The sequence below is a fragment of the Malania oleifera genome, chromosome 1 (genome assembly GCF_029873635.1).
Source record: "Malania oleifera isolate guangnan ecotype guangnan chromosome 1, ASM2987363v1, whole genome shotgun sequence".
Taxonomy (NCBI): Eukaryota; Viridiplantae; Streptophyta; class Magnoliopsida; order Santalales; family Ximeniaceae; genus Malania; species Malania oleifera.
In genome coordinates, this window is record NC_080417.1 from 151798362 (window position 1) to 151811550 (window position 13189).

The following is a 13189-nucleotide window of genomic DNA, read 5'->3' on the forward strand; positions in this document are numbered from 1 at the left end:
AAAGAAGTATAGACAATATCCTAAGTGTCCGCAAGGAAAATCTCTAGAAAAATGTGACTGTTGTTGGTTTTGTGGCAAGAAGGGCCATAAGGCTAATAATTGTCCAGAAGTAGAGAAAAGGAAGGGTAGCCTCAAGAGTATCTTGATGGAAAATTCTTCAGAACTGCTTTATAAACCGATTTGGGGAGTCAAATGATGAGAGTATTTATTCTATTTCCTCAAAATACTCTGAATCAAAAGAAGAAGAGGAAGATTCAGAGGAAGAATCTCCTTACAATTTAAAGCTAAGCGACCTAAAACTAGCAATGATGAGAGTAGTAGACAAAGCACCAGAACTAGTTTCTCTAGCAGGAAAAGAAGAAGATCTAGTGCAAATTGCGGAAACTGAAATCCTTTCAGAAAGTAAGGATTGTCAAGAATGGAGGATGCCTCGAGCCTGTTGGGCTGAAGCATACTAGACGCAACAACCTTGACCCGCCACGTGGGCTCGGAGTGCTACTTTAGTGACGTCGGTGTACCTCATACCTTATTCATCAAATATAAAACATACATACGCAGCGGAAATAAAATATAAAATCCTCGAATTACATTACCAAAGTTCTAACTATATTTATACACGAATATATCCATTTTCACATAATTACATCCCATAAAACTAAAAAAAAAATAAAATCTCTACCTACACACTACCTACATAAAATTTACACCACTAGTCCGGCTCCTCTAGCTTGCCAGACCCAATCTCTAGGATTTTCTGAAAAGATAGTTTGTAAAGTAGGGGTGAGACACAACTCAGTAAGGGAAAGGCTAAGTTAATGTTAGTGTGTGGCCAGCATGCATTTAGTGTACAGAAAATAACCAGTTCACTAAGCAGATAAATTCATTTATGAAAACATTCTTATTTTACACTCACACACACACACACACAATTAGGCAAGGATAGTGAAGATTACCTGCCCATACAAGTAGCTTTCCTCTATTATAGTACCATTACTACTACCAGGGCACTCAACTTTCTCAGTAAGCCCTCGACATTATCTTATTAATAAACCGTATTCATATAAATTAACAGATATGCATATAAGACATTCCTTGTGACAAACTCGCCATTTATATCCCTATGGCATGGGTTATGCGGCCCGAAGGCTGGACTAAGCCTGGGTGATCAGCCCAAACAATGTCAAAAACAACATCCTCTACAAACACATCTGCAGGCTTCCACAGCAAAATTGCAGGTCCGATGCCCTTACTTTAACCTCACGCAGGCAGTCAGCTGGACCCCTACATTTCTATCTAGACAGTGTGGGTGCATATGGTCTAACTAGCAACGGTACCGTGCTCACAATACACTAGTCCCCATGATTCCTAAAGCATATCATGCAATTTAGATAATAGAAAATACCATTTAAAACATTAATTCACATATATTCCTTGTTATTCCAAAACCTGGCCCCTGGCCACAAAATATAATCTGGCATATAGCCATCAATTCAAACTCGGCCCTCGACCGTCAAATAACAATCCTAGGCCTCAGACAATCAAACAATACCCGGCTACTAACTTTTAATTCAAACATCTGCATTTCATAAACAATTCCAGTATTTTCACAAGCATTTCTAGTATTTCTTAACAAATCCAGTATTTCTCAAACAATTTAGTTTTTCAAAATCTCAAATCCAGATATACAATAATCCATACAAACTAAGTCATCTACCACACAATTTTCTATGTTTTAACATATCCATATAAATAAACAAACTTTTCACCATTCATTATATTCAAAAATACCATACCATATATCCTAGTTTTGTAAAATCCATTTTGAATGGTTGGTTTTCAAAATAGCCTTTAAATTCCCAAATGAATAAATAAATAAATATATTTGTATAAACATAATAATTAAATTGATTCAAATTTCATAAAATTACTTACTTAACTTATTCCCATTACCTGATTCCTGAAAAAAACTCGATAACACCCCGGCGAACGCCTCAAGTATTCAAAAACCCCTGAAATCCTGAAATTCAAATTTCACCATATTATTCGTCATATTTCCTAGAGTAACTTTTCCTAAAATTTTCCTAAGTTTTGAATACCCCAAATAGCCCAATAAAAGTCTAAATTATCAAACTTACCCCTGATTTAGGATTGGTACCTTGGAACTCCAATTTGAAAACTCGCTTCGACTAGATTGTAGGGAATCTCCCCACGAGTCTCCTGACAATTTCCGTTCATTAATGGAGCTTATAGTTCAAGAGAAATTGAGGTAAGTTTGAGATTTGACCTTACTCCAAGAGATATGCCTACGCTGCTCCTACGACATATCCGCTCCGGTAGAAATGTCAGTGGCAGTGAGCAGAGCCTAACGATATTTTTGGATTTTTGATTGACCGAATAATGGAGACAAGATGGAGGAGAGTGGAAGAGAAGAGACGAGGGAAACGTGCGTAGACTAAGAAGAAGAAGAAGAAGAAATAAAATAAAATAAAAATTTATGTTTCTTGATCCTTTAGGAAACCACTAATATACATTTATATATATATATATATATATTATATTTTTATTATATTATATTATTCAATTAATAATATTAATTAATTAATTAATTAATATAATCTTTTATTATTTATTTTCTAAAATTAATTTTATTTTTATTTTTATTTTTATTTTTTGGATTACTACATTCTCCCCTCCTTATAAAAATTTCGTCCTCGAAATTTGTTAACTATTACAAATCACATTCTTAACTCACTACCCCTGTCTACAGAAGAGTAAGTAGCCACCTATATAGCGGTCCTGTCCCACGTTTATTAACTACCCTCACTTATGGCGGAGGAATACCGTGGTTACAATGTTGCCTTTCGGAAATTACAATAACCATAACAAATTTTCTCAAAAACTATCCATAATTAAAACTATACATAACTAACAGCACAACCTACTCTAATCCCTCTACATACAACTATACCCTTACCCGTCTCGTACTAGCCCTCGCTGAATAGATGTGGGTACTTCTGGCATATTTCCGTTTCTAACTCCCTAGAAGTCACCTCAACGACATGATTTTGTCACAGCACCTTCACTAACGATATATCCTTAATATGCAGTTCCGGTATTTTCTGATCCAAAATTTGAACTGGTACCTCCTCGTATGCTAGAGTATCCCCAGTCTCCAACAATTCATAACTGATCACATGCAAGGGGTCTGGAACGTACCTCCTCAACATGGACATGTGAAACACATCGTGTATCCTGGACAGCGCTGGGGGTAGTGCTATCTTGTACACTGCCGAACCAATTCTCTCTAGAAATCTCGAATGACCCAATGTATTTAGGGCTGAACTTGCCCTTCTTTACATACCTCATCACCCCCTTCAACGGAGCAATCCTTAAGAATATCATATCACCTACTTCGAATTTTAGCTCCTGTCGGCCAGTATTTGATTAACTCTTCTGCCGACTCTGGGCTCACCTACTTCATCCCAGTACAACAGAGATCTGCACCGGCGACCATACAAAGCCTCATATGGTGTCATTCCAATGTCAGCCTAGTGACTGTTATTGTATGCAAACTCAACTAAAGGCAGATATCGGATCCAACTGCCCCAAAATCTAATGCACATGCCCGTAGCATATCCTTGAGAATCTGAATAGTTTGTTCAGACTATCCATCCATCTGAGGGTGAAATGCAGTACTGAAAGTGAGTTGAGAACCCAACGCTCCCTGCAAACTCTTCCAAAAATAGGAAGTGAACCGCAAATCCAAATCTGAAACGATGGATACGGGCACGCCATGTATTTTGACTATCTCTTGAATATAGAGTTCTGCTAGCTTATCCATGGAATAACTGGTTCTAACTGGAATTAAATGGGCAGTCTTTGTCAATCTATCAACCACTACCCATATGGCATTCTACCCATGTAACGCTGAAGGCAATCTCGATACAAAGTCCATCGAGATATGCTCCCACTTCCACGTAGGGATGTCCAGTGGTTGAAGTGATCCTGCTGGCCTTTGGTGTTCTGTCTTCACCTACTAACACATCAAACACTGATCCACAAATTTAGTAATTTCCCTCTTCATGTTACTTCACCAGAACGATTCTCACAAGTCTCTATACATCTTCGTGCTACCTGGGTGAACAGTATAAAGAGAACGGTGAGCTTCCCCTAGAATTGTCCTCTTTAGCTCTGCATCATCTGGCACACATAATCGAGTGTGAAATATGAGAACTCCATCCTCAACAACATTAAAGTCTGTGTGCTACTCATCCCGTATCTTCTCTACTATCTCCATCAATTCTGCATCTTTCAACTGAGCTATTTTGATTCTCTCCCGTAAAGCCGATTGAACCACCAGACTAGAAATGAACGCTCAATGATTACCTTATACTAATTCTACACCTAACCTCTCCAGGTCCATCACGATCTAGTGCGAAGCCATAACTGTCGAGGCTGACGTATCCCCAGATTTTTGGCTCAATGCATCGATTACCACGTTTGCCTTTCCTGGGTGATAGCTAATGGTGCAGTTATAATCCTTCATCAACTTGAGCCATCTGCACTGCCTTATATTCAACTCCTTCTGGGTGAAGAAATACTTGAGACTCGTATGGTCAGTAACGATCTCGTACCTTACACAATAAAGGTAATGTCGCTAGATCTTCAATGCAAACACAACTGCTGCCAACTCCAAGTCGTGCATAGGATAGTTCTTTTCGTATTCTTTCAACTGACGATATGCATATGCAATGACTTTCCCTGGCTGCATTAGAACACAACCAAGTCCCTTTTGCGATGCATCACTGTAAATTACAAATCCACCCTCACCTGATGGAAGGGTCAACAATGGGGCAATGACTAGACGTTGCTTCAATTCCTAGAAGCTCTGCTCACACTCGTCCGTCCAGTCAAACTTCACATTCTTCCTCGAGAGGCATGTCAAAAACCCTGATAATCTGGAGAACCCCTCAACAAATCGGCAGTATCATCCGACAAGACTTAGAAAATTTCTGACGTCCTACACGTTTTTCGGCCTTGCCCAGTCAACTAAAACATCTACTTTGCTCAGATCCACTGAAATCCCTTCCTTGGATACCACATGACCCAGAAATGCAACTTGCTCTAGCCAGAATTCACATTTCTTAAGTTTAAAAAATAACCTCTTTTCCCTGAGCACCTGAAGCACTAGTCTCAGATGAGCATCATGCTCCTCAGGGCTCCTTAAATGGAGCAAAATATTATATATGAACACAATAACAAACTGGTATAAGTACTTGTGGAATACCTTGTTCATCAAATCCATAAATACCGCTGGAATATTCATCACCCAATACCGCTGGAGTATTCATCAACCCAAACGGCATTACCAAGAACTCGTAATGGCCTTACCGAGTCTGAAAAGCAGTCTTCGATACATCATCAGATCTAACCTTCACCTGATGAAATCCAGATCGCAAATTGATTTTAGAGAAAATTTGCGTACCCTAAAATTGATCAAACAAGTCATCAATTCGGGGTAATGGATACTTGTTTTTCACCATTACCTTATTAGTCTCTCTGTAGTCGATGCACATCCTCATCGACCCATCCTTCTTCTTTACAAACAACACCGGTGCACCCCAGTGCGATATACTCAATCTAATAAACCCCCCGTCTAGAAGCTCCTATAGTTGCTTCTTTAACTTTTTTAATTCAGCTGGGCCATTATGTATGGGGATTTGGAGATTCGTGTTGTCCCTTGGATCAGATCAATTGCAAATTCCACCTCCCGATTAGGAGGCAACCCTAGTAAATCCTCTAGAAAAACATAAGAGAACTCCCTTATCATTGGGATATCTTCCAACTTGAGTTCCTCCATCGGCGCTTCCTTCACCATTGCAAGGTAACCTTGGCATCCCCCTTAAAACAACCTCTTTGCTTGGATAGCCGAAAGGATCCGTGGTTCCGAACGCACACGCAACCCAACAAATACAAACTCCTGCTCTCCAGGGGGTCGGAATACCACCTCCTTTCTGCGATAGTCAATGCTCGCGTAGCTAGATGCTAGCCAGTCCTTGCCCAGAATAATATCAAAACCATGCATATCAAGGACTATAAAACTAGCAAGAAGCACTCTCCCTTGAATCTCTACTGGATAATCCCTTATCACCTTGCTACATACTAACACTGACCCTGTCTGTGTGCCCACTACTAACTCTGTCTCTAACAATTGAACTTCTAATCCATATAATTTAAAAAAAAAAAAAATTCCCTGAGAAAAAAATGAGTGGGTTGCACCCAACTCAAATAATACAATGACACCATTTTACAGTACGTAAATAAGATATAACCCGACTTAGAAATTTCACATTTAACATAATTAATGCAAATATAGAATTATGGAATTGATATAATATATAGGTTCTAATTTAACAACTCATATCCCAATCCTATCACAAAACCATTGAGGTAAAAATCACGATCCTAACATTAATATCACACATATACCAGCTCATCCTAATATTTCAACCTAAATTTTTTGAGTTTAAGCCACTTAACCTAGAAACGAAACTATCGATGGATTTACCATGGTTTTCTGAAACTCGCGACCAATTCAAAAAATCACAGAAGTCCATCAATAGATTTCTTCCTCCAAGCATCCAGACTAAAACCCTTCTTAACCTACCCACTCCTATCCCTATCTTATCTCAACCTATACTCTGGTAATTATCAATCATCAAAGTCTGCAAAACCTTACAAACCTCGGCTCTAATACTACCTGTAACGACCTCGACCCGCCACGTGGGCCCGAAGTGTTACTTTAGTGACACCTGTGTACCTGATACCTTATTCATAAAATATAAAACATACATGCGCAGCAGAAATAAAATATAAAATCCTCGAATTACATTACCAGAGTTCTAACTATCTTTATGCACGAATATATCCATTTTCACATAATTACTTCTCATTAAACTAAACACAAATAAAATCTCTATCTACACACTACCTATATAAAATTTACACCACTAGCCCGGATCCTCTAACCTGCTAGACTCGATCTTTAGGATTCCCTGAAAAAATAGTTTGTAAAGTAGGGGTGAGGCACAGCTCAGTAAGGGAAAGACTAAGTTAATGTCAGTGTGTGGCCAGCATGCATTTAGTGTACAGAAAATAACCAGTTCACTAATCAGATAAACTCATTTATGAAAACATTCTTATTTTACACTCACACACACACACAATTAGCCAAGGATAGGGAATATTACCCACCTATACAAGTAGCTTCCCTATGCTATAGTACCATTATTGTTACCATGACACTCACCTTTCTCAGTAAGCCCTCGAAATTATCTTATTAATTAACCATATTCATATAAATTAACATATATGCATATAAGACACTCCCTGTGACAAACACGCCATTTACATCCCCATGGCATGGGTTATGCGACCTGAAGGCTGGACTAAGCCTAGGTGATCAGCCCAAACAAAGTCAAAAACAACATCCTCTGTATCTGCAAGCATCCACAGCAAAACTGAGGTCCGACGCCCTTACTTCAACCTCACGTAGGCAATCGGCTTAACCCCCTACACTTCTATCCAGATAGTGTGGGTGCACATGGTCTAACTAGCAATGGTACCATGCTCACAATACACTGGTCCCCAGGGTTCCTAAAGCATATCATTCAATTTAGATAATAAAAAATACCATTTAAAACATTAATTCACATATATTCCTTGTTATTCCAAAACCTGGCCCCCGACCACAAAATACAATCCGGTATATAGCCATCAGTTCAAACTCGGCCCTCGACTGTCAAATAATGATCCGAACCCTTGGCCAATCAAACAATACTTGGCCACTGGCCTTTAATTCAAACACCTGCATTTCATAAAAAAATTCCAGTATTTCTCAACAATTCCAGTATTTCTCAAACAATTCAGTATTTCAAAATCTCAAATCCAGATATACTATAATTCATACAAATTAAGTCATCTGTCACATAATTTTCTACATTTTAACATATCCATATAAATGAACAAACTTTTCACCATTCATTTTATTCAAAAATAGCATACCATATATTCTAGGCTTGTAAAATCAAAACCAAGATCAGAAGAATTTGGACCATCTGAATTAAGACCCTCAAGTAGTAGAAGGGTGGTTAGTTAGAGAACCATAAGGATCCCTATCTATGCAGATGAGGAAGAAGACCAATCTCATATAGCATATATGAGAGCATCCATTTTTAGTGCCAAAATTGAAGAAAGGGAAATTTTGGTGAATATTTCTATCAGTAAGATAGAATGCACAGCCATCATTGATACTAAATGTACGTGGTATTGCACCAGGATCGGGTTTCCAGAAGTAACTTGGGAATCAAAGAATCGTCAAGTCATAATTGGCAACAGTACATTACTCCGGATTAGAGAGATTGCCAAAAATGTGTAGATTAAGATAAATGACAAAGATTATGAGGAGCAGATTCTTTGCTTAATTCTAGAATTATCAAATGATTTTTTGTTACGAATTGTGTTTCTTAGAAAATATCAGTCATTTACGATATTTTCAGAAGGAATAATCCTAGATAACCATTTCATCCCTAAGTCCACAGGTACTAATATAAGAAATTATATGTTAGTTAAGGATAGAAGGTCTGATTATCAGGAGAAGCTTGATAATTGGAAGGAATTGGTTTCAGAAAGGATCCTACAGATAAATCAGGTAGAAGAAGAAGAAAGTAATCTGGAAGAAGTCAAGAAAATGCTTTCAGAAAATTGGTCGGAGAATCCGCAGGCATTATGGTAAAAGGTTATGCCAAATCATGTTAAATTTATGTGTTTTATTGCTTTATCTATCTCTTTGTTTTCCATACTATTTATCATAATTGGCACATGTTTCACAATATTTTAAAATCTTACACTCTAAAGACAATACTTCTAGAAATATAAATTCTCAAATTTGATTTTTAAATTAGGATCATATTATATTATTATTGGGATAATCATGCGCATGAGGTATATTTATTTTATATTTTTTCTAAGACTAATAATAAAATAATTATGTATTCTCAAAATATTTTTTAAGTTGGGCAAGTGCCACTTCACAAAAACAAAAAACAAAGCAAAGAGTGTGTGCGCAGTATTTTTAGCTCAAAATTCAATAATATATAAAATGAAATATTAAAAAATACTCAACCCATTAAAACCGCACTACCAAAAACAAAAAAAAAATAAGATTATAAACTGCTATATATATTTTAAATAGATTAATTCAAATTTTCATTTATTTTTTAATAATTATAAAAAGATAGTAATTTTCTTGATAAGTTATAAATAATCATCCTTACACATACCCAATAACAATATATTTTCTTTATTATTTATAAATCTAGATTGTTTTCAAAATTTCATTTACATTCGGACAAATTCCCATATTCAAAATTTCTACTTTTAAATAAATACTCAATACTCAAAAATTCAGTTAATATTGATTAATAACCCTAAATGTTTGTTGCGTACACATGGCTTTGCCCCTCCTCATGAAGCACACATTTTCTTAATTATACTTTTGCACAACCAAAAGTCTCTTAATTATTTTGCAGATTCAGTAGTATGATGGCCCAACAATTTGTCTTCACTCCCCACTCAAAATCCAATCATCCATTCACTACCTGCTTTTTCATTTTTTTTCTTTCATTTTTTTTCTCTGCCCCCAGCCAGTTGGAAGACCAGCTGTTTCTAATTTGACACTGCCATCCCCTTCACGTGAAATTTCCGCCTTCACACTCTGTTTCTCCTAATGATCAATGAGAGCATCTGTGCCGATTCATGTTCTCACAAAAAATAAACAAATAAATAATGATATAAGAGACTTAATTGACCTCTCAATTTTACAGAATGGCTGAGTAAATTTCACACATTACAAGAAAGCAGAACAATTTTTATTACAATCTGCATTTAGCTCTCAATTTTGATGAGAGGATCCTAAATTAATTGATGATTAATTTTGAGAATCTATTCTAACTTTTTCTTTTGATGGAGTCATTGATCTGATCGCAACTAAACCAACAATAATATTTGTTCCGAATCCAACCTTTTAGTGACTCCCGCCAAGGATTTTTGTTGATAGCTCACTGCATAAAAATTACTTTTTAAAAAAATTTGAAATCTTTGCTCCATTTTGGACTTGCTAACTGGTTGCAGAACCCTCTAATGAGTTGTATATTTGCAACTGTAAAAACTTTGGACAATAAAGAATTTTAGTTTGAAATATTTGATCCTTTATTATTTAAGATGCAATATGATATCCTCAACACCAGATTAATTAATGTCTCATTGCTCATTGCTAATTGCATTTATACTTCAGCTATTATTTTTTACGCATATAATTTAACATATTCTTTCCAACCACTAAAAACCCTACACACAAAAATCGATTTCTTCTGCCTTTTATGCTCAATATGTAAAGATGAAATCATTTTCATCAACACACACAATTTTTTTTTTTTGTTAACGTTGTAGCAAATTAGTATGACATGCAAAATAAATATTTACTACTAAATTTAAGACAAGCCTTTTTTTTTTGGTAAAAGAGGGCGGCACCTCCATTTATTTATTAATGAACCCTCACTTTTGGCGGAGGAATACCGTGGTTACAAGTTAAAACCAACCAATCAAATTAGGACAAATAAAATTAAACATAACTAACAAAGGAGATAAAAACATAAAAACAACCAAAAACAAAACAAAATACACCAAACAAAACTCTAGTAATGAACTAACGACAAACAGAAACAAGACCCCACCTATCCATCCGAAGGATACCTTTCAGATAACATGGTAGAAGGTGTTGTTCTTCGTAGATTACATTGTTTCTCATTTCTCCTTTAAGACAAGCTTGAATTACATACTATCATTAAGAAACATATTGCATATATAGCCCCATAATTAAATAGTGCAAGATATATTTATTAAGGTTTGCATCACTCACTAGTTAAAAACATTCAAAATCAAATTCTTCTTAGTCCTTACTTGCAACCACTTCTCCTCAATCTTTTCACCTTCTTCTTTTCAACCCCCTCAATCATGTGAACGAACCAATTATGTTTTCCAATTAAAAACATAAAAAACCTAGCAACCAATCCAAACACAATTCCAAAACCATATCCAATCAATGCCGCTTCCCAAAAGGATTCACTTATAGAGTGTGAGTCATCATCTTGTTGGAACATAAAAGATGTTGGTGTTGTCGCATTATCATTTCTGCAAGTTTTCGATAGTGGAAACCCCCACAATCCCAAGTTTCCAGAATATGAAGAGTTTGAAAATGTATCAAATTGGGTGCTTCGAGGTATGGGCCCAAACAGTTGGTTTTGGGAGAGGTTTAAGACTCCTAAAGTTGACAAACTTGCCAATTGCTTAGGAATCTCACCACTAAGGTTGTTTGAAGATAAATCCAACCATTCAAGTGTTGTCAAATTTCCCAATGACGTTGGAATATCACCCGTAAGGCTATTGTGTGAAAAGTTGAGTCCTCGAAGTGATTTAAGCTTTCCAATTGACTTTGGAATCTTCCCATTGAAACTATTATTTGACATATCAATCATTGTGAAGATTGTCAAAATTTTCTCCATGTGAACATCGGATCCTTTCATCGTTACCGTCATGGAATCTTGATAATAAGAAATTGTACTTATATATTGCAATATGTATTTAGATTCATCCACATTCATCATGCCTTTCCAACTTTCAAAATGCTTTAATGGCAAATGACCAGTAAAATTATTTGAAGACAAGTCAACGACACGAAACTCGGATAAGGAAAATTGAGTCTTTGAACTGCTCCCTATGGACCCTATGGGGCCATGAAATTTGTTGGACCGCAAGATGAGGACATGCAACTTTGGGAGGCTTCCCAACCAATAGGGGAACGTGTCAACTATTCTGTTGTTTCCAAGGTCTAGAACTTCCAACTCCATACAATTGACCAAAGATCGCGGCACTTTTCCTTCTAGTTGATTGCTATTCAGGCCAAGAGTTTCCAAGGTGCTGCCGTTTGCAAAAGTGTCGGGAATGGTACCATTAAATTGATTCATACGAAGATCTAAAACTGAAAGGTTATCACTAAAGTTTCCCAAACATGGTGGAATCATGCCACCTAAGCTGTTGTTGGATAAATTGAGGACTTGAAGGAAACTCGCATTACAAATCAAAGAAGGAATCTCTCCTGTTAGATGATTATTTGAGATTAAAAAAATATTCATGGAGGATGGTGGAATTGGGAGTGATCCTTGAATCATGTTGTTCTGAATATTAAGATACTGTAGATTCTTCCAAGGAAGATTTTCATCCACATGTGTCAAAAAGTTATGAGAAAGATTTAAAAATGTCAAGGAATTATTCCACATATTGAATGTCCATTTAGGGATCTCTCCAACGATTTTGTTGGCAGATAGATCCAACAATTCTAGGTTCTTTGAGCCCTTTAGATTTGGAAATTCACTTATGTTGCAAGAGGACAAATATAGTTTAGTCAAATTAGGGAAGGAAAGGCCGATGTCATCTATTTGAGTCAATGACAAATTGTTGTTTGAAAAATCAAGATTCTTGAGGTTAAGGAGCTTGAGGATTGACTTTGGGATGGGACCATAGAGCTTGTTGTATGATAAATCTATATTCTCCAATGAAAAAGATTGAAACTCAGGAATGGGACTAGTTAGTTGATTATGACTCAGATCTAACTCTTGCAAGGATGACTGAGCAAGCACCCAAGATGGTATTGTGCCACTAAGAGAGTTGCCAAACAAGTTGAGGTGTGTGAGATGTGAAAAGTATATACTTGGTTGAGAAGGAAGAGGACCAGCAAGTTGATTGTCACTCAGATCTAACTGTTGCAAGGATAACAGAGCAAACAACCAAGATGGTATTGTGCCATGGAGAGAGTTACGAGAGAAGTCAAGTACTTGGAGTTGGTTGATGCTAGAACCAAGGGACATAGGAATTGTAGAAGAGAAGTTGCAGCTGGAGAGATCTAGATACTTCAGGGACTTGAGATTGCGTACTTCTCCGAAAAATCCAGTATAAGATAGATCCAACCAAATGAGGGAACTGGTGTTGTAAACAACATCTGGAAGATGACGGTGAGGGATGGGTTTGAGGAAAGATCGAGCTTTGCTAGGTTTGGCAGGGTGAGAATATTATG

The 13189-nt window shown here is 36.6% G+C and overlaps 1 protein-coding gene across 1 annotated transcript; it reads right to left on the reverse strand.

Moving 5' to 3' along the window:
* Positions 1-11015: 11015 nt before the first annotated feature.
* Positions 11016-12983, reverse strand: LOC131149831 (receptor-like protein 33). The gene has a single exon (XM_058100598.1). It carries the CDS (start codon positions 12981-12983, stop codon positions 11016-11018), a length of 1968 nt encoding a protein of 655 aa, XP_057956581.1.
* Positions 12984-13189: the final 206 nt, after the last annotated feature.